Here is a 22395-nt window from a genome sequence, read left to right as displayed (position 1 = left end):
TGGGTGAACAGGGAGTACAGGAGAGGGCTCAGAACGCACCCTTGTGGGGCCCCAGTGTTGAGGATCAGCGGGGAGGAGATGTTGTTACCTACCCTCACCACCTGGGGGCGGCCCGTCAGGAAGTCCAGTACCCAGTTGCACAGGCGGGGTCGAGACCCAGGGTCTCGAGCTTGATGACGAGCTTGGATGGTACTATGGTGTTGAATGCCGAGCTGTAGTCGATGAACAGCATTCTCACATAGGTATTCCTCTTGTCCAGATGGGTTAGGGCAGTGTGCAGTGTGGTTGAGATTGCATCGTCTGTGGACCTATTTGAGCGGTAAGCAAATTGGAGTGGGTCTAGGGAGTCAGGTAGGGTGGAGGTGATATGGTCCTTGACTAGTCTCTCAAAGCACTTCATGATGACGGAAGTGAGTGCTACGGGGCGGTAGTCGGAAAGGTGGATACATAATATATATATATGGGAAAGGTGTGGGAAAGGTGGGAAAGGTGGATACATAATATATATATATATATATTATGTATCCACCTTTCCCACAAGAATTGCAAGCACAGGCTGGTGCCTCAGTAGACTGTAGCAGTCAGCCTGGGAGGAGAGCCTAGAACCCCATAATAACATCTTCTCACTCCTAGTCTTAATGATGACTACATGGCATGTCAATGGGAGTTTAGTCCAATCATAATATTGGGAAAATTGTTCAGGCGTTAAGTTTGTTATTCCTTTTATTGGATTTGACAAGCATTTGGTTAAACCTGAACTTTTAGGGTATTGAAACAGATTGTGCAATTGCAAATTAATTTTTACAATTAGCAACCCACTGGACACAAAAATCAATTCACGTCTATTCCACATTGGTAATTTAGTTGAAATGAAAACTGTAGACTGATCAACGTGAGACATGTTTTTTGAAATAATGTCAATTATATTTTAGCCTCACTAGGGGTAACATTTGTGTGCCAGCTCATCTTGAGAGGTATTTCATTCCTGTTAATTCATAGAATACATCAAAGTCACTGTCACTGTAATTTAAAAGGTGTGAATGTTCAATTCATGAAACACTTTGAAAACATTGCCTTAAACCCCAACAGTGTGAATTACCTTGCAAAGCCAACACAGTAATAAGAGCACTGCAGTGCCCTCCAGTGGTATAATTTGCACATGAAGAGATGAGTATCTATCTATTACACATATTTGCAGCCGTTTACCACTGAGTCATAGACAGATAACTCAGTGGTTCAGAGAATTAGGTAATCTGGGGCAACACTCATTGATTTCATCCCCTTAGTCTGCTGGGCATTCATTGACGTTCACAGGGCCGACCACACTGGAGGCTGTCTTAAAAACAACAGGCTTTTTATTGACCTTTATGTTCCGCAAGCAGCCAACAAACGAAGAAGAGACTGGCACTCCTTTATGCTTTGATGTGCCTGTATAGGGGGGAAAGCATAAAAGTCATATTGATGTGTTTATAGAACTGTCAGAAGCTGTTCATCAAGGTTTGACTTGCTCTACCAATTTTTGGAAAGTGTTTTAATTCAGAGAGGATATTTTAATGAGATGCAATGGGTAGTGTTGCTGAATGAATTTACCGGACATGCCACCAATGTAGAGGGAATCCTTAGTCATTGTGTAGGAGGAGTGGGAAGGCCCGACCGTACGCTGGGACTCTGAGTCCACGTTCAGTTGGACTACATTGTTCTGTTTGGACACTGAGGAATACAGTAGATGGACTGGCTATTAGAAGATCCTTCCAAGTCCTTGTAAAAAATATGCTGGTTTAAATGTATCTCTACTGTATGAGGATGAATCAATGGTTGATGTGAGAGGGATATGTACCTGCAATAACATGGAAGGTGCCATCACACAGGTTTTGTTGAGGTGTCACAGATGCACTGTAGTCACCTAACCCATCATTCACATGGACCTCCACCTGAGATTCAGAGCAAAAATTATATTCCTAAGTTTTCCACACATTTCAATATACTTCAGGCTTACACAGTATCCAACTCCACAGTCCCATATACATGTTGATGAGGTTTAAAAGAACCTTGTTTTTCCTCATGAAGACACTTAGGCTGTTCCTATGACGACCCCTGGCATGGAAGAGGAGACCTGTAGTGTTCCGTGGGCGAGCCTCAAAGGTCAGCTCAAAACGGGAGCCCACAGTAAAGAACTTATCTAAAACACAAAGTATCTTTGTCAGAGTTACTGGATGAATGAGATGATTAGTTAAAGCAATATTGCTCACAACTAAGACACCACAATTGTAGTATTTTTTGTTAATGACTATATAAAGTCCACACCTAAGACCACATGCCCTGTGCCAGCAAAGTATGCCCCAGTCTCTGTTGCCCCATCAAAGCAGGGCGGGGCCCCGTGATTGGCGGCTGGTTCACCAACCAGAACATTGTACACTTTGAAATGGCGTATACAGCCAGTCACACTCTTCTTGGGAAGAGAGCCACCCTGAGAGAGATACAGATGGACATCATTTTAAAACCAAGCACACATTTTCCAGGATGTAAATATAGATGTCATAGTAAATATGGTAATTCTGCACCAGATACAAACCTACAGGAGAATCACAATCACACCCTCACATTGGGTTGTGTCTGTTTGTTTAGACGCCATTACAGTCTGTGTGTCTGCTTGCTTACCTGAGCCCAAGAGGTTTTGGAGGCAGGGTCACTGCCCAGATAGACCGGGTTCTGCAGGGCTAAGTAGGAACCCTCCTCTGCAGGTAGAATACCATCAGGCACACGGAAACCATCCACAACCAGGTGGAAAGTGTTCTTCTCCACACTGACCATTACCTGCACACAGACAGGCCACGGAGGCGCTTATCAACTACTTTACACTTATAAATCTCTCAGCTGTGGCTGTGAGGTACAGTGTACATTTTGCACTATTTAGAATGACCTGAAACTAACCATGATTATTATGACTTCATTTAATGATCCTAATATTGAGACCTGATATCTCAACAGTTATTAGACAGCTTACTGTATGCCATCTTCCATCGTTGCTCTTTTTCTTGTTGTGGATGACTCTGTCCTTCCCCAATGAGAGTTTGATCTTGCCGTTGGTCATGTACAGAGAGACTTGGGAGATGTCCCCGTTCCCTGAGACATGGAGCAACAGCCCCTCAGATGACCTGGTTCTGATCTCCAGGGAGAAGTGAGGCCTAGCAAGAGGAACAACCAAGCCACAGATTTAGAATTGGATTGTCTGTTTTCATAGGTCTTATAACGGTTAAATAATAGAAAAATAAATCTGCAGAGAATGTTTTTTTAATGGAATGTGGATATGAGGACAAGCATTTAACCTACTGTACCTGAAATTAAGTTCTTCAGGTGCGATGATGTAACTGAGCCAACTAGCAGCCCCAGTTAGCTGGTAGGCCTGGGGGTCAGACATTTTGGGCAGTCTGCACTCAGTATGCACAGCACCAGATCGCTTCAGCCAGATAGAGGGGGGTGGGGGAGAGGATACACATTAGTAATGTACCAATACAGTAATACTTTACATTAAGTTTCTCTATTCTTGTGTAGTTACTTTGTATTTATTGTATTATACAATTGTATTACATAGTAATACGATGACAAAATGATCAGTACTGACATGAATAATAAAGGACCAGTTCACTGCAGCATTACAAGCCTGTAAAATATTTCAGAGAAAATTTGATATTGATAATTTGAAGTTATCTCTTGGCTATTTTAGACGTTTGTTCTGGAATACCAAACCAAAGTTACACCCCTGTCGCTTGAGTGAGAACCTAAAACTTTACAGGAAAATGAAAAGAGCCAACATATCCCTTACTGCACACTTTTACCATGAATAGCCTGATGGTTAACATACGCTTGAATCAACTTTGGGAAGTATTCCCATACTCACTGGTTTGGGTTTCTTGGGCCTCTCTTGAAGGCCTGCTGGCTCCCATATGGCCTGAGGAGGGGGCTGTAGTCCGCACATCCCCAGGATCACATCTCCCTTCTGGGTGAAGGAGCTGAAGTCAGCAGGAATAAAGATTTCTTCAGGCCTGTGTCAGAGCACAAACAGATACAATCACAAAAAGCACATCATCAGTTATTTTTACTTTCCACAACTGACTTAATTAACTAGAGAAAACACTGTAGCTAATAATAATTTAAACACATTTTTAAAAAAAAACATTAAAAAAAACATTTTAGTCGTTTAGCAGACACTCTTATTCAGAGTGACTTACAGTCTGTGCATTGATCTTAACCTAGCTAGATGATACAACCAACCACATATCTCAGTCGTAGTAAGTACATTTTTCCTCAAATTGTCACAAATTGGAATGACCACAATGTTGAATCATAATATCACCTCATAGAAGTTGAGTTTTTCACATTTTTTACCGTTATTACTATAGTGTGACAATAGTGTGACTATAATGTTGCATTTTTTAATCAGACCTCTTGATATGAAGGTTAGCCAGGCAGCCCCTGAAGGTCTCTCCTCCCAACACAACCTGATGTTCATTGGGCTTGTCTTGGGGGGAGGCTTGATGTTGGCCCAAATCACCGTTATCAACCCTCAACTCCAATCTGAGGAAATCACAGCGCTTTTGTTATGTCTGTCTGTGGGTGTGTGGAACAAACCAACAATAACATTGTAGAGTTTATTTCAATTTCAGATGAGAAACATCTCTGCACAGCTTGACCAATGAAAATAAAAATGCCTTACCGTGTGCCATTCCTTAATGCAGTCAAGTAGTGCCATCTTCCATCGTTGTATGTCTTGGTAGACTTCAAGGCATTTTCATCAAAGTGAAACATCACATAGCCATCAACCAATGAGAGCTGGTATCCATGACGCTGATCGATAAAGAAATGGTGTGATGATATTCTTTACAAAAAGTATATAATTCTAAAACAAAACTGTTAAATTCATTTTGATAACTCATTTTGATCCTTTTACTAGTGTTTGAGGTGAAAATATGACACACAGAGAGCAGCCTTTGAATGAGGCTCTCTGTGAGAGACTCTTCAACCATTATTGAATCGTGGACTGACTTCTTCGCTGGTCCTGAGAAGAACACCTTTATTCTCCATGGTCCTGAACCCCAACGAAACCATGGCCACAGGGGTGGTCCAGAAATCCTGTGGGTCCACTGAGAGGGAGCCACCAGGGTGGAAAGTAGCCTCACGAACACCCTGAAAAGAAATTACATTGTACATGAAAATTCTAGACCTAGAACATCCTCCACATTGTGCAGTCTGAAATGTATTTACAAAATGAGAGACGGTTTACCAAAAGCGAGGTTGGGCATCCAACACTGACACCAATTGTCGTGTTAAACTCAATCTCCTCAGATTGTAAAATCACATTATCTATACATCCTCTGAATGGTGGGGTTGTGACATTATCTCTGAAAGAAAAGACATGACATGGATAATTGTATAACTGACATTCCAGGAAAATGCATGTATCCCTTGCAAGAGATTATGACAGAAAGCCTATTTACAGAGTTTGTACCTGTCACGCCCTGGTCTATATTTATTATGTTTATCTTCATTTATTGGGTCAGGCCAGGGTGTAACATGGGTTTATTTGTGGTGTGTTTCGTCATGGGGTTGTGTGGGGTGTATAGCATAGTCATTGGCTGCCTGAGGCGGTTCTCAATCAGAGTCAGGTGATTATCGTTGTCTCTGATTGGGAACCATATTTAGGTAGCCATATTCTTTGTGTGTTTCGTGGGTGATTGTCCTTAGTGTCCTTGTTCCTGTCTCTGTGTCAGTTTACACTAGTATAGGCTGTTTCGGTTTTCGTTACGTTCTTTTGTTTTTGTAGTATTTGTATTGATTCGTGTTTTTACGTTTTTTCATTAAACATGGATCGCAATCTACACGCTGCATTTTGGTCCGACTCTCCTTCGCCTACAGAAAACCGTTACAGTACCTTTCTCTTATTGATGCTGGTAGACCCCCAATGTAGAATTTTTTGAAACCTTCCATGATGTTGTCTATTTTGACAATCTCAGTTTGTACTCCAGCCACATGTACTTTAAATGTTGTATCCATGACTATTACAAAGTGTTCATCCTAAGAGAGAAAGCAGAACTTTAAGAAAAGTTGATGCAGATAAAACTAAACCATACAGTATGTCGATGACACTATCTTACATTGAGTGAAACTTTTCTAGTACTCTTGGCATTGAGGACATGGGTGCCTTGTCTTCCCTGCAGCACAACATAACCTCTCTCCACAGTAACACTAGTGTACGAATCCTGTGAAATACAACAAACAAGTGAATGAAGCAACATATTTATGAAGACATTGCTCTACTCACACCAACCATAAAATCTCAATAAGGACTGCATTTATTCATGTCCAACTGCAATACATTGATGTTCCTGTATCTTCTTGGTGAAATTGTAAGCTTGATTGATTACACAACTTACAATGTAAACCAGATAGTTAATTCATTTGAATGTACGAATTATTCAATCGTTTCTGTGTGTGATTCTGAATTCATATTTTTAACTGATATCAGATATATGAATGGACAAAATATACATACCTCATTTCCTTTATAAAACAGTAAAGCATTCTCCACCTGGCTGTTTGTGTGGAACTTGAGCACTCCTCTTTTCGGGGTTTCAATTTCTTTAATGTCCGTAACCAAACCGTAACCAGTGCCGTCAAAATAATAAGGCACAGTTAACTGTAGACTATCACTAACCCTGAAAGAAGGAAGGAATTGCATGATACATTCTGACACTGAAGCAGGAAGATGTTTTTTCATGTATGGTCATGGTACAGAGCATAACAGGCTAAATTAGAACATGTGGACAGCATTCACCATTCCGTACAGTATGGCATCTTTTATAGATCTATAATCAAGGTGATGGTCCCTTTTGTTGGTTCTTACTTTATATATGACTGTTTGTCTACGTTGATGGCTTTCTTGAAGTTGTACAGACTAAAGAATTGATCATTGATAGTAGACAGTTTGATGGCTCCACGGTATTTGGGGTAGCGCAGCTCCACTGGAGGCTAATGAGAGAAGGGCATAATGATATAAAACAATACTTGAATAGGGAGAATAAGACTGGTCTGGTCCCGCTGATGTCTACAGGGTACTTCTGTATTCAACAATCAACAATGAGCATGATGCAGAAGCACAGAACACCTGGGAGGCAAAGGGATAGAGGAATGTAATTACAGTGAAGGCATCAGGATAACCGCCTACGTAGAAGACCACACTGTTGGTGTCCAGGTTGAGGAGGCCAACTGTCGTGTTGGGCCGGTTATTCTCCCTAGACACTTCGACAGACTGTGATGGGAACCTGTGTGTGAGACTGAGCTCAGCATCTTGGTAAACTCTAGAGAAATAGGAGACAAACACAGTGGGGATGACAAGGGAGCTGTCTCCATCATGGGCAAACTGTCCCATGTCATCAAGTTAGTATCAAATCCAGAAAAATTCCTCAGAGGTGTACCTGTTAAAGATGACCTTGTCAAAAACAGTGGAGTTCACTTTGGTTCTAGTTATGTGGTCGGTGTTCAACTCATGTATGACTCCACCCAGCTTGTATACACAGCGGAGAGTGTTATTCTTTACAGCCATTCCGATGAAGTCTTTGGATGACTGGAACGGGGGAAACAAGCCATAAATGAAAAGTAAGAAAATACTGAACATCTCCGACACAAAATGTATCAAAAATAATTAGGGAATCAATTGAAATTCCAAGATTATCGCTCTAGGATATTATGACTACACTATTTACTCAAATGTCCCACTTACGTCCATGTTGCCGAGATAGAGCACAAAGAGGTTTCTGTCATCCTGTGTGTTCTGTCTGCGCCTACGGCTGCGGTCCCTTCCAGTGGGCTTGGTCTCCTGGCGGTTGAGAAGAAGTTCAGCAGCTGTAAACGCCTTCAAATCCTCAACATTGGTGGGGAGGCGGAGCTCAATGTAACCCTTCCCGTTGAAGGTCATGCCGACAGAGAGCTGGGGAGACACACCAAGAGAGGAACAATGGACATTCAATATGACAGAGACAGACAGATACAGCCAGTCTAAAAGACCTAAGAAAAATAGTGTAATGGTTGGAGTGATCACGTTTGGTCAAGAAAGGACAAAGGTTCACAGGAAAACGATCAAAATAGAATGAAGAATCTAGAGTATTTAGATTAGATGTGGTGTCACCCTTTTGACAATGTCTCTGGCCTCCTCTATCACATCCTTGATTCTCCTGATGCTGTCTGTCATACTGACACTAGGGAGAGCCTGGGAGCACAGGTTTTGCACCCTGCTGAGGTTGTCTTCCAAAGTAGGCCATGTCTCGTTCAATTTCTTCACTGTACCAGTCAGGAGAGAAAGAAAAACAGCTCCAATCAACTACTTTCTTTTCACTTTCCATTTGTATCATTAATTCAAATTCAATTCAAGAATCTAAAGTTGGATTTGAATTTAAAGAGTAAATAGGCAGAATTTAGATTATAATTAGAGGAAGGTTCATTTCAATACCATGACAGGATAAATGTACTGTGTGTCTGACATGAGTACTTACATTCATTGTCAGCCTGATTGAGCACACTGCCAATGTTTGAGCTGACATTAGGAAGCCTTATATGTTCCCAGCTGATATTATTTAGTCTGTCTGTTACGTCATTGACTGTGTTATTGGCAGCGTTGACAGTTGCTTTGGCAGAGTCTATGAGCTTCCCAATGTCATCTGAAACACAAACAAATAGTGTACGTGAATAACATAAGTATGGTCACGTTGTGGCACAGAATGTGTAAACTGTCATTCTCATCGATTCCATGGCGTCGTTATTAAAACACAAGCATAATCTTTCATCTTGTATACACAAACCTCTTTGAATCTCTTTAAGATTCTCTGTAACTGCAAGAACATCTTTTCTCAGCATCTCTCTTTTGTTCTTGGTCTGACCAACACGTTGCTTGTGGTTGTTAACTTTGGCTGAGGTCTCTGTGTGTAAAAAAAATGTTTGGGGGGATAAGTGGTAATATATGATAAGATAATATCAGAAGGAGATATCAGAAGGAGATATCAGAAGGAGACAACGGAATGTGTTTTATCGAGGGCCTACAGTATACTGCAGTGTTTTTTTGGCCTCCAACAAAATTGTTAACAAGTTCAAAGTGCATAGCTTTCTTCAACATCATACAACAAAACCTTTGGCTCATATAATGTCCTGGAAGGATTGAGAAGGGGTCAATAACATGATACATTCTTGTTTCTATTGTAGCTTTAGTGTCGTTAGAAAATAAAATATTGGGATGATTACTACACCTCTGAGGTTCTTCTCAGCATTCATGGCCTCTGTCAGTAAGCTACTTGCATTATGCTTTAGTTCCTCAGACCTGTTGGTCAGACCTTGCTCCTCCACATCCTGAAACATATAAAAGTTACTGGAGATATGTGAAATACTTATTGATTGTATGTTAACTGAATGTTCAATGTTGTTGTAAATTTGAAGTTAACGGTGGCTGTAGCATCCAGACCAGTATAATAATCACCTTCAGAGCTTTGTCGGATGCCTCTTTGGATTGGTTGGCCGCCATCTCTGCCTCTTCAATGGCTTTTATGATGCTGCTGTAGGCTCCAATGCTTTCTGAAGCATGCTGCAGGTCAGAGCTGTTGGTGGCATTATGCACTGCCCTGCAATAACAAGGAATACAGTGCTCGCAGTGGCCCATACTAGCCCATAAAGACACAAACACACAAAGGTCTCAACATAGGACACCTCTGTGGGGTATAAAGAAGTAGGCCCCCAACCTAATGACCTTACTCTGTCAACCTACATTTGGAGTTCCATTGCCAGTCTGTTTAGTTCCTCTGCATGCTCCTCTGCCATGAGGACAATACCCTCCTTCTGTTTTGCTTTAGCGATATCATTTAGCCTCTTGGTTAGATTGGGCTTGGCTCCGTCTATCTCGGCTGCAAGGTGCTCGTATTTCTGAAAGATTTAAATGATATTTTGAATGCCTTCACAACAAGAGAGATAGGAATTTCCACTGGAAACGATTTGAATTCATCTGCTTCATACCTTTTTCATCTCCTTCATCATTTCCAAAAGGTCTGTGATATTCTTCAGTTTATCTTTGGTCATATTCATTTCAGGAAGGACTGAATCACGTTTCCTCTCCAGCTCACCTCTAAGTTGCTAGAAAATATACATATAGAGAGAAAACAGTGATTACCCCTTGTCAAACACAGAAACTTGAGACATGATTTGGTATTTGTCATGTCCAGAAAAAGGAGAGAACATTTTTTGTATTGTATCTGAGATCTACAACATATTTCACAGATTTTACACTTCAGTGTTTGACATTACCGTCAGGATTCTTAGGAAGTCAGTACTGTTGAAGTTGAGGCTCCGTGTCATGTTAACCATATTGTCTGCTTCTGCCACAGCCACGGCCAGATCACTCAACGCAGAGACCGATGTCATCAGGGACTCTGCCGTCTCATTGGCTACAGCCTGGTTGTTGTCTAATGGAGGTGCCATATTGTTCTTGATGAAGTCCAAGACTGAGAGAGACACATGCATTACACTTTGCATTGTGAATCACATCTATCATACACAGTGAGTCAAGAATTTGTGTCACATTGATAATGTATAACATTTATTATTCAGTAGTGTGATCATTTAAGTGCTGCCCTGTACTGTAAGTGACTATAGACTAAGCCAAGAGCCCCTTGTCTCACGTTTGTGAGCATCCTCTTGCTCCCTGGCAGCCTTCTCTGTCTGGTTACTGCAGCCAAGCTGTCTCATCTCCTTCACCATGCGCTGCACCACCTTCATCATCCTGGCTACCTCCTCCACTCCCACAGTGATATTGGTTACACTAGAATTAGCCTCACTCAGCTGTCGAAGGAGATCTGAGAGGGAAAAAAGACAGGTGGGGATTATCATGACATTGACATATCATTATATTATCATTTTTGAAACACTCTCAATAACAGTATACCTTCTATATTCATTAGAAGATCTTGAGCTTCAGGGATAAAATCCTTGGCTCTCTGTTTGGTTTGGATCACTTTCACGAAGACATTGCCAGCACCTGAGAGAGAGTAACTTGCCTAGAGAGAGTAAGATCACACAAGTAAAAAGGATATAGTTTTTCTGTAAAATAACGGATTACATCTGACATCTGATTATGGATAGCGGGCCTCAGGCACCTTGTCTTCCAGTAGGCTTATGTCCTGATCCAGACTCATAACTTCTGCTTCCAGAAGATTGACCTTTGGACCCTGAGCATCCACAGTAGTGCTGTACCTTCCAACCAGAGCCTGCAAGAGTATACCAGAGGGGATTGATCATCTTGTTAAATTGTGTACATTATACACCATTTGGTGTTCAAATATATAGAGTGCCTCAGTAAGACCGTGTTAAATGACCTTTGTTTCATTAATGGCACCTTCCAGCTGGTTAATGTTGGCAGGTGAGCTGTTGGAATCAATGCCCTGAAGCTGCTGCCTTAGCAATTCCAGCCCATCATCCATATTTTCCAAATCATTCAGTAAGGCCTGAGTACAGCTGTCACACGCTGACCACAAAGAGAGGAAGAGCAGATTGTTTAGTTAGGGTGTAATAGGATGAGAGGAAATGAAATATGAATCATGCTGGCAACAACAGACAATAAATAGCTCACTATACATTGAGAATGTGTATTACTGTGTGCTTCACAAACCTATGCATTGATCATCTGTGCCGGGATCATCAGGCTTCTTACACTCTAGAGACAGAAGACACAGTGAGCAACAGTTATACCAAATCTACAATAAGACAAACTATTATCAGCATGACATTTCTTGCAGGCATTTCTTCAATCTATAGCCTATAGCTTTATCGTTATATAGGAGGCATCCTGTTTTAATTCATAGATAATTTTCTCTATTCTTGTACGGCTGAAGTGGGTCCTGAGCTTACTTCCAGTCAGATAGTCACAGGTACTGGTAGCATCACAGTGGCATCGCTGGCACCTGCCTCCATATATCATTGGGTTACCATAGTAATCAGGGGCACACCTGCCAGATTGGAGGAGGAAGAGGAGAGGAAAGTTCTAGACTTTTGTTATAAATATATTTACGGTAAGATGACATTGACATTTTTATATGTACTGTAAAAAGCACATAAACACACCTCTCACATCTGGTTCCAGTGTAGCCAGGTTTGCACAAACATTCGATTTCATTTGCACCAATATCCAGACATGCTACTGCAAAACTACACAAAGAGAAAAAAAATGCTTTTGAGTACCAAATGGTAATTATATGTTTCATCCAATATTTTATCTGGAGAACGTAACACCAAGTGTGCTCACATAGCTACCTGTACATTAACAGAGTGTATGGACATATAGAAACTGACTTGTTGGCTCTGAAGGGACATGGACACCCACGGCAGGTCTTTTGGGCAGCATTGCCGTAGTAACCTTCCTTGCAGCGCTCACATCGATCCCCATCAGTATTGTACTGACAGTTCTGGAAAATAAAGTGTCCTCTGTTTATGACTGAAGCAGGCTCGTGGAATGTTGTGGGTATGGTTCATGATGTCGTAACACAGTACTGAGAGTTAGTCAAGTCTGGCATAAAAACTCATCTGTGGATATGACTTATATCCATCTGGATCAACATGGGTTAGAAAAGGTGCATATGTTTACCTAATTGGTGAGTCAGGAGAAACCTATCCTGCTATGTGTGTGTGTGTAGTACCCCACTGGGGTACAGACATCATTCAAGGTCTAGTTTTCATTTACATTTAGTTGAGTTGTCAACTAACGTGAATTCAGTGTGATATCAACAAAAAAATTCACCATGTCATTGGATTTAGGTTAAAAGGTGGGTGAAAAAAAAGACGAAATTCCTTTACGTTGATTGCTTTTTGAAAATCCAATCCGTTTTCGACGTTGATTCAACTTCATCACATTGAATCTTGTTGAAATTGCGTGGGAAATTAGGTTGATTTAACCAGTTTTTGCCCAGTGGGACCAATTAAGGCTGCTGAGGGTGCTGCGGCAACCCTGATGAATCACTTTTTTATAGACCGAGAGAGAGAGAAACCCACCAGACATCTCCCTGTTTGCTCGTCGCATTCATTCGACAGGCTGTTACAGTTGCAGGGTACACACTGGCCCCTATGAGGCCCTGTCCTCTCTCTGTAGTATCCAGGGCCACACCTCTGTATGGAGGGGAAAAGTCAGATTAGGTAAGGCAGCCTTTTGAATGCAAAAGTGTCTTATCAAAAAAGTTCTAATAGAAAATATAGATCAGTTTTGGTCAATAATAACAGTACTATAGTGCTACGTGTTTCGGCCCATCCTGGACTTTTTATTTAGCATATTCTTCAAGTGAAGAAGGCTTGGACTAGCAGAATTCTTTTTTTAAAGAAAGAAAGGTGAAACAAGACCCTAGTCAGGAGGACATACACTGTTTATCTGCTATCTTGCTATCCATAATAATGAATTAAATGTAAATATGGACCTGCAAAGCAACCCATTTTGTGTAAGTCGCTCAGACACATTTGTGTTGTGAAAATTCCAGAGATTTCAATACAAAACCATTGCTTGTTTGAGTTGTAAATCAAGGTGTGGTATATTCTACCACTAAATCAACACATGAGCAAAGAACAATGGGGAACATTTGAGGACACAAGACCTGGGTTCAAGTACTATTTCATATATTTCAATTTCTTTTCAATTCATTTGAAAACAAGTTTTTGGATAACCTGTATTTGAAAAAACAAGTAGTTGAATATTGGAATGCGTTTGGAAATACACTTGGAATGTATTTGGAAATACTCAAATACACGGACTCAAATACACTCCCATTCACTTAACTCAGGTATTTTAAAATAGTATTTGAAATAAGTATTTGAAAATACTTTCAAATGCGATTTGGTCTACTATTTGTTTTGCTTTCAAATAACCATTCAAATACTAAAATAAAAGTATTATTTTGGGATGTGTATTTGAACATAGTCAAATACACAGAAGAAAGTGTTTACAGTGCCTTGAAAAAGTATTCACACTCCTTGACTTTTTCCACATCTTGCTGAGTTTAAAATGTATTAAACTGAGATTTTTTGTCATTGGCCTACACACTGTTGGAAACTGACTAATTGACTTAAACACGTTTTAGTATGTTTATAACTATATAAGTGGCCTAGTGATCAATGTGTTATCGGTTTGATGGAATGATCTATGTGCAATGGCCAGAGGGAAAGTAAACAGGGGGCCTGTCCATAAGGGTGGAGACACATGCTAGAGCTGATAGATCATAAATTACTGTCCTGTAACACTGTCTTATATCTTAATATGTTTTCTATCATTATATTTTATCAATATTTTTATATCATTATATTATCTTAGTATGAATTGATGGATAATTTCATAGAATATAAAGAAGTGTTGGCTCTGTGTATGAGAACAGCAATTATGTAGTGGACTGACTCCCTAACCTCAAGGCCTCTCCTGACCAATAAGAAGAACGGTGAGCTCCGGGGAGGAGTACTAGGTTTCTGGAGTGATAACACCACCTGCCCAGCAACATCCTAGACACAGAAGGGGGGTCTGTTTGGGAAGGAGGTTATAAATATATGTGCTTGAGACTTCTTAGAGTCTTAGAACTTACCCCATAATGTCAAAGTCAAATTATGTTTAATGTTTTATTTTTTACAAATGAATAAGAAATGTAATGCTGAAATGTCTTGAGTCAATAAGTATTCAAATGAGCTTAACACGTAGAATAATAAGTTGCATGGACTCACTCTGTTTGCAGTAATAGTTTTTAACATGATTTTTTAAATACTAGCTCATCTCTGTACCCCACACATACAATTATCTGTAAGGTCCTTCAGTCGAGCATTGAATTTCAAACACAGATTCAAGCACAAAGACCAGGGAGGTTTTCAAATGCCTCGCAAAGAAGGGCACCTATTGGTAGATATGTAAAAAATAAATAAATAAAAAAGCAGACATTGAATATCCCTTTGAGCATGGTGAAGTTATTAATTTCACTTTGGATTGTGTATCAATACACCCAGTCACTACAAAGATACAGGCGTCCTTCATAACTCAGTTGCCAGAAGGAAACTGCTCAGGGATTTCACCATGAGGCCAATGGTGGCTTTAAAACAGTTACAGAATTGAATGGCTCTGAGAAAACTGAGGATGGCTCAACAACACTGTAGGTACTCCACAATACAAACCTAATTGACAGAGTGAAAGCCTGTACAGAATTCAAATATTCCAAAACTTGCAACAAGGCACTAAAGTAATAATGCAAAGAAATGTGGTAAAGCAATTAACTTTTTGACCTGAATAAAAAGTTTTATTGTAACGTCTGCATCCAACTCACACTCTCAAACAAGTAGATCCCCTAAACAAAGCTCACTTTCCAGCCCACTTTCAAGCTCACACTCTCAAACACATAGAGCCCCTAAACGCAGCTCACTCTCCAGATCCCAATGACCTGAATTCTGAACACCTGTTCACACACCTCTATGTCATTATCACACGCTATTTAGTTCAGTTCTCTGCACCCCATCATTGCAAGGTGTTGTTTGTTTTGTGACACACTTCTATTCGGAGCGCTGGTTTTCCTGTAATTTACTCTTCCCGTGTATGATAGTTTTTGCCTGTCTCACTAACGAAGCTATTTGCCTATTCCCTGCCTGTACTTCAGCCTATTGGATTTTCTGTTACCAACCTATTGCCTGATCTCCCGGACGACGTTACTAGCCTTTTCCCTGCCTGTACTGTTGCCTTTTTGGATCCCCTGTGTATGACCTTCGGCCTGTCACTGGACCCAGCTACCTGCCTCCTGCTGTGGTCCTTTACAATAAACACCTGCTGTGCCCTGCGCTTGAAACCAGCTCTCTGTCTCCCATTGTGTTCATTACAGTTATGTTTGGGGCAAATCAAATCCAACACATTACTGAGTACCACTCCCAATATTTTCAAGCATAGTGGTGGCTGCATCATGTTATCGGTATGCTTGTAATTGGTTAAGGACTGGAGAGTTTCTCAGGATAAAAAAAATAGAACTAAGCACAGGCAAAATCCTGGAGAAAAACCTGGTTCAAGTCTGCCTTCTACCAGACACTGGAAGATGAATTCACCTTTCAGCAGGACAATAACCTAAAACACAAAGCCAAATCTACACTGGAGATTGAATGCTCCTGGGTAACCAAATTACAGTTTTATACTTAAATCTGCTGGAAAATCTATGGCAAGACCTGAAAATGGTTGTCTAGCAATGATCAGCAACCAATTTCACAGAGCTTGAACAATTTTGAAAAGAATAATGAGCAAATCTTGCACAATCCAGGGTTGGAAATCTCTTAGAGGCATACCCAGAAAGACCGACAGCTGTAATGTCTGCTAAAGGTGTTTCTAACATGTAGTGGATGAATACTTATCTAATCAAGATATATTAGTGTTTTATTTTTCATATAATTTTTTTCTAATGTTAAAATGTTTCTTCCACTTTGACATTACAGAGCATTTTGTGTACATTATTGACAGAAAATGACAATTAAATCCATTTTAATCCCACTTTGTAACTAAACAAAGGGGGGTGAATACTTCCTGAAGGCACTGTAAATAACAAATACTCAAATACAGCTTCCGTGTCTAGACCAGCCTATTATCACCAGACAGAATGTGATTGATATTATATTGTAGGGTAATATTGTGAACAGATATTTTAAATGCATTATAGTATTGTACTGTGCTGTGATTGACTGAATGTACACTACCGTTGAAAAGTTTGGGGTCACTTAGAAATGTTCTCGTTTTTGAAAGAAAAGCTCATTTTTGTCCATTAAAATAACATCAAATTGATCAGTAATACAGTGTAGACATTGTTAATGTTGTAAATTACTATTGTAGCTGGAAACGGACGATTTTTTAAATGGAATATCTACATAGGCGTACAGAGGAACATTATCAGCAACCATTACTCCTGTGTTCCAATTGCACATTGTGTTAGCTGATCCAAGTTAATAATTTTAAAAGGCAAATTTATCATTAGAAAACCCTTTTGCAATTATGTTTGCATAGCAGAAAACTGTTGTTCTGATTAAAGAAGCAATAAAATTGGCCTTCTTTAGACTAGTTGAGTATCTGGAGCATCAGCATTTGTGGGTTCGATTACAGGCTCAAAATGGCCAGAAACAAAGACCTTTCTTCTGAAACCTGTCAGTCTATTCTTGTTCTGCGAAATTAAGGCTATTCTATGCGAGAAATTGCCAAGAAACTGAAGATCTTGTACAACTCTGTGTACTACTCCCTTCACAGAAGAGTGCAAACTAGCTCTAACCAGAATGGAAAGAGGAGTGGGAGACCCCGGTGCACAACTGAGAAAGAGGACAAGTACTTTAGAGTGTCTAGGTTGAGAAACAGACACCTCACAAGTCCTCAACTGGCAGCTTCATTAAATTGTACCCGCAAAACACCAGTCTCAACGTCAACAGTGAAGAGGCAACTCTGGGATGCTGTGTCTGTGCTCTTTTGCCCATCTTAATCTTTTCTTTTTATTGGCCAGTCTGAGATATGGCTTTTTCATTGCAACTTTTTCTTTGCAACTCTGCCTAGATGGCCAGCATCCGCCTGTTGACATTGAGACTAGTGTTTTGACCCCAAACTTTTGAACGGTAGTGTATGTTTGGATCTTTCATAATGATTATATTCCAAAGTACGGTACTGGTATAACCCTGTGATAAGAACCTATGACAGTCTTGTGTGAGAAAACCCAATGAAGTTCATATTATAACTGCATTTAAAAAAATATTCAAATAGACATGTATTTGAACCCAGATCTGACGGACGCGCCACCTGAAGACTGAAGTATAAAAGTGCTGTCGTCTGGACCTTTTACTCCCTTTTGAGTGGAATCAATAAATATTTTTAGATTTTTGAAGTCTCTCTCCCTTTGTCTGTGTTCCCTATGATCTGTGTGCATTACATTAATACATTTTTCGATTTTTGCTGTTTGACACAAACTTAAACCTCCATTAGTAGTTGAAAATAGCAGGCAAATTGGTTTATTTTGCAAAGCTCTATTATTTAGCCCTGCATTACCTGGGTGATGGCTCCAGCTGACTGGTTGTTGAATGAGGTGTCACAGTACTTCCTAGGGATCCTGGGGTGCCCTTCGTGCCAAGGATCCTTACCACTCTGGTGGTTCTGAGACAGATAGTCATACCTACAGTTTGGATGTCTCTGTGGTGCTCTCTGGCCATCTGTGCAGGTGCCAAATAAAGCACACCACAAGAATAATCCCCATACTCCTCCAAACCAGAAAACAGTTCCTTGTGTCATTTTCATACGTCTGCAGGACAGCAAAAACTATCTCCCTCACTGTTGAGGAGCTTGGCTGTGGGAACTATGAGAGCTCAATACCTAGGAGCTCCTCCCTCTGTAAGCCCAGGGCCAGATAGAATGTCCGTATAAAGACAGACTGGTATAAATAAAGGAAGACTGAGCATATCAGTGTGTTTAGTTTGGTGTGAACATGTTGAGGTTCAAAGATCACCTGGGTACCACTCCCTTTTCTTCAAATGTGTTTGTGGAACAGTAAGTTGGCATGGCATACATAGTATTTGTACTCTGTACCATAGGTCACGTTTAACAATTGTAAAACTATGGAAGGTGTAAACCTATGAACCGGGTGAACTGGATAACAGTATAATACAATAATACAAGGAACTCAAAGACAATCTACAGTCTAGCGTTGCTTACACACTGATTATGTTCCCAATCCTACGTGGGAACATCAAGACTGTTAGACATTCTGGCAGATTGAAAGGACTTTCTCAAGATGCCTCGATGTGCAAGGAAATACCTTCAAATTCAACACAAGCCAACAGATACCTTGATGCCTCGCTGTGCAAGGAAATACCTTCAAATTCAACACAAGCCAACAGATACCTTGATGCCTCACTGTGCAAGGAAATACCTTCAAATTCATCACAAGCTGTCAGATACCTTGATGCACAATATCTAGTGCTATATCCAGTCCTGAATTCAATCTAAAACGTTCAAAGGAACATCAAATTCTAGACCAGCCTGACACAGTCGGTCGAAATCTAAAAACAATCGCAGTCAAATGTCAATTCAATTTAACTTTATTCTCTATCCCAGTGCAATACAGGCATAGCATTGATCAGAGTAATACAGTATAGAAAACAGATTACTTGATACCATCACCCCCACAAATAAACCAAATCAATACTTTTTATTAACCTCTGACAACCTATCCAATACCAAGATGATATGTTCTGTCTCTGACACTTTATCACTTATGTGGTTCATAAAATAGGATACAGAGCGTAGCTTGCAATGCCACAAGCGTTACTGCCATTCCGGATCATTCGCATGTAGCCACCCTCTCCCCATGCAGTACCCCAGCTGGGAAGAAAAGGAAAACATGCATACATTTATGTACAACAAATGTCTTACATATATGTATATGAAAAAGTAACCAAATTATTTTATTTTGTTAGAATGTAAACCATGTTACTCCCACCAGTGATTCACCCACCTGTTTTTGATTATCCAATAGTCTTGCCCCCCTTCAGAGCCATAGCCAACCAGCAGCACCGCATGACTGAGGTTGTTGGGGTTACAGCTTGGCTCCTCATATATTCCTGTTAGACCAATAATAGCCCTGGTTACAATGAGGCAAACTCAGACAGGGCAAATGCATTTTTTAAAACTGAATAAAAAACCTTTATCAAAGTTAATATATACAGTCATGGGAAACAAAACACTACATTTAGCTGTCCACCACTGTCAAAGAATTTGGTGAAGGCCAACCTGAACTGTAGAACATGAAGCTTGGGTGATCTGCATCCACAGCGATGGTGATTGGGCCAATGGTTGCCACAGCGTCAGCCAGGGCCTGCTCATCTCCAGAGGGTATGAACCTGTAATCAGTGATGCTGGCAACTGACTGAATGCTGTCGTAGAAACAGGGTTGGGTGTCCTAGAAATACAAAAATGTGTTTTATCCTGAGCCATTGTACTTCTTAAATCATGCTGCTTTTAACATTATGTAACATTGGTGTACATGGTCAGGGATATCCCCAGTCAGACTCTTACCACTGATGTGTAGGGGTAGGTGTCTGTGGACTGAAGCCCATTCTGAACCACATAATTATAAGCATTAGCCATCCAGGCCCCACTGCAGCCATATGTGCCGTAGGGCTTGGAGCAGTCCACAAGGTTCTGCTCACTCAAGGACACCAGTTGACCTGTCCTCTTGAACATTTGTCCCTCGATGGCACCCGTAGTGCTAAAGGCCCAGCAGGAGCCACAATAGCCCTGTGAAATCAATAGACAGCATGAATTTAAAATCACTTCCTACTTTGCACTGAAATTCTACTCACAGATTTTTTTAAAGCAAAGCCTCACCTGGTCTTTGACCTCAGTGACATAGCCCATGGCTCTGTAGTCAATGGTAACAGACCCTAACTTCTGAGCACTGGCACGGAGCTTTCGAGCTGATGCATTCTTGCCTCTTTTCTTTATTTTGCTATTTATCATGGCACCTTGCAAACGCTTGTATTCGTGCCTTGTCTACACATTGGAGAGAGAGAAATTCCAAAGTGATTTAGTATGAAATGTATGAAGGAATCAATGAATAATGGGAAAATACTGTTTCAATACACGGCAATAAGAACAATCTCTCATAATGTATACAAATGAACAGAAGTTAGAACTTAAAAGGGAATGTTGCAGCTCTCAGTGAAAATTGCTCAAAGTGGACCATTATAAGTAATTCACAGAAGTACCTTGAACTATAACATCCTGTACTAAAGAGAAGTGAAGATGATGATGGTCACTTACCAGGTCCCCATATTTATTCATGGCCATGGTGAACATCTTTGTCCCTCTGAGAAAACTGTTATTATTCTCATCAATCACTCTCATGTTGTCGTCCCATATGGCCTTCCTCTCAATGTCATCCCGCTTCAGGAAAGAACAGAATGAACAAACAAATAAAGTTGTTGATTATTGTTAAGGTGTGTGTCTGGGAGGGAGGGAATGACTTCCTAAATATTTACAATACATATTCATGTAGGCAGATTACTAGCCTACAGTAACTATTGGGATGTGTTTTTTTATACAGTATGTGTGTATGAGTATGTGTATAAAATAACATCTAACCTTCTCGTCGTAGGAAACACCGTTGCTCCTCTTCCATGTTTGCCACTCTGATGGCTCTTGCACCTCCTCGTCTGAGTCTGACGCCACGTGGAGAGGATCAGACAGGAGGAGAGAGAGCAGCACAGCTCTCCCCATGAGGCTGGCCCATTGGACTGTAAGGATGGATGATCAGAGTAAAGTGTTTCACCAAATGTATTGTGTTCTGTTGTAAATTACTTTGCTGCAATTTATACCATATTAGATAGAGAATTATATGGAAACACTATAAATGCTCTGCAATTCTGAATGTCATGTTATTAAAACAATGCAATCATGATAAGAAATTAGGCTAAATGAATGTCAATAACCTGGGACTCACCTGATGGAAAGTTGGGCTGTCTTGTCTTCATGTTCTGAGACTAACTCTACACTCTGACCATGACTGGTCATCACCCCCTCTTTTATTGCCTGTGATGGAGGGTGTGCTCCCCTTGGGCCTGTCTGAAACCCCATCACCAACACACAAGAGGGAGGTGGCAACAAGGGACAGAAACCCTCTTATTAGACAATGTCAGGCCACAGAGTGTAAACACAGCATGTCACTATTCAAAGTAGCCCATATCGTTTTTTTGGCACTCATCACAAAAACAGCTTAGCAGTGCCAAGAAAATATGATAGCCTACTCTATATACAGCTCATCTCTAAAAACCTGCCAATTACAAGCTTACAACTAAATAGTAATCAAAACAACTTCTCCTTACACAGGCTACCTGCAATTATGCACCCTGATACTTAAGTGTTACACTCTTAGAAAAAAAGGGTTCCAAAAGGGTTCCTTGGCTGTTCCCATAGGAGAACCCTTTTCGATTCCAGGTATAACCGTTTTTGGTTCTATGCGTTACCTACAGGTTATGGAAAATGTGCTCTTTTAGTATTTCTCCAGTAGGTATCCTGGAGGAGAACCCCTCCAATTCTATGTCAAAGATAATAAAACAAAAACACTATAGTAATAAAGTAATGTCCGCAAAAACACAACAGTAATACTAAAGTATACTATAGACGCAAAAACACAACAGTAAATACCACAGTATACTATAGACGCAAAAACACTACAGTAAATTCTACAGTATACAACAATCTGCAAAAACACTACATTAATTACTATAGCATATACTATAGTTTTGTTTTACTACAGTATTTATACTTTAGTTGACTGTGAATACAACTGTATACTA

General features: G+C 40.4%; 2 protein-coding genes across 2 annotated transcripts; both read right to left on the bottom strand.

Moving 5' to 3' along the window:
• Positions 1-614: 614 nt before the first annotated feature.
• Positions 615-18474, bottom strand: lama3 (laminin, alpha 3). The gene is made up of 38 exons (XM_064989656.1): positions 18092-18474; positions 13075-13188; positions 12379-12491; positions 12151-12234; positions 11938-12035; positions 11699-11743; positions 11406-11554; positions 11187-11297; positions 10976-11087; positions 10713-10886; positions 10339-10535; positions 10051-10167; positions 9806-9960; positions 9521-9662; positions 9294-9393; positions 8853-8969; positions 8547-8711; positions 8183-8334; positions 7778-7984; positions 7473-7621; positions 7196-7355; positions 6902-7026; positions 6551-6713; positions 6153-6257; positions 5930-6072; positions 5282-5399; positions 5044-5184; positions 4715-4845; positions 4444-4575; positions 3899-4043; positions 3336-3457; positions 3005-3185; positions 2659-2814; positions 2305-2467; positions 2049-2179; positions 1838-1931; positions 1591-1710; positions 615-1428 (listed from the first exon to the last, which is right to left on the bottom strand). Exons 1-38 carry the CDS (start codon positions 18335-18337, stop codon positions 1283-1285), a joined length of 5223 nt encoding a protein of 1740 aa, XP_064845728.1. The 5' UTR covers positions 18338-18474; the 3' UTR covers positions 615-1282.
• Positions 18475-19153: 679 nt separating this feature from the next.
• Positions 19154-21648, bottom strand: cts12 (cathepsin 12). Its single transcript, XM_064989653.1, has 8 exons — positions 21540-21648; positions 21182-21333; positions 20861-20983; positions 20426-20590; positions 20114-20335; positions 19829-19997; positions 19554-19659; positions 19154-19420 (listed from the first exon to the last, which is right to left on the bottom strand). The coding sequence occupies exons 1-8, from the start codon at positions 21568-21570 to the stop codon at positions 19321-19323; spliced, it is 1068 nt and encodes a 355-aa protein (XP_064845725.1). The 5' UTR covers positions 21571-21648; the 3' UTR covers positions 19154-19320.
• Positions 21649-22395: the final 747 nt, after the last annotated feature.

Source organism: Oncorhynchus masou, chromosome 15 (assembly GCF_036934945.1).
Source record: "Oncorhynchus masou masou isolate Uvic2021 chromosome 15, UVic_Omas_1.1, whole genome shotgun sequence".
Lineage (NCBI taxonomy): Eukaryota > Metazoa > Chordata > Actinopteri > Salmoniformes > Salmonidae > Oncorhynchus > Oncorhynchus masou.
Note: the sequence above shows the minus strand (reverse complement) of the source record. Positions and strands in the feature narration are given on the sequence as shown.

Coding starts and splice junctions, on each gene's coding strand:
- cts12 (XM_064989653.1), bottom strand. CDS start 21,570: ATGAAGACAAGACAGCCCAACTTTCCATCAG. Junction 20,591..20,860: donor TGAATAAATATGGGGACCTG/GTAAGTGACCAT, acceptor TCCAATGTGTAG/ACAAGGCACGAATACAAGCG. Junction 20,336..20,425: donor TCACTGAGGTCAAAGACCAG/GTGAGGCTTTGC, acceptor TTGATTTCACAG/GGCTATTGTGGCTCCTGCTG.
- lama3 (XM_064989656.1), bottom strand. CDS start 18,337: ATGAAAATGACACAAGGAACTGTTTTCTGGTTTGGAGGAGTATGGGGA. Junction 10,887..10,975: donor TCTTCTAATGAATATAGAAG/GTATACTGTTAT, acceptor TTTCCCTCTCAG/ATCTCCTTCGACAGCTGAGT. Junction 9,394..9,520: donor CATCCGACAAAGCTCTGAAG/GTGATTATTATA, acceptor TATATGTTTCAG/GATGTGGAGGAGCAAGGTCT.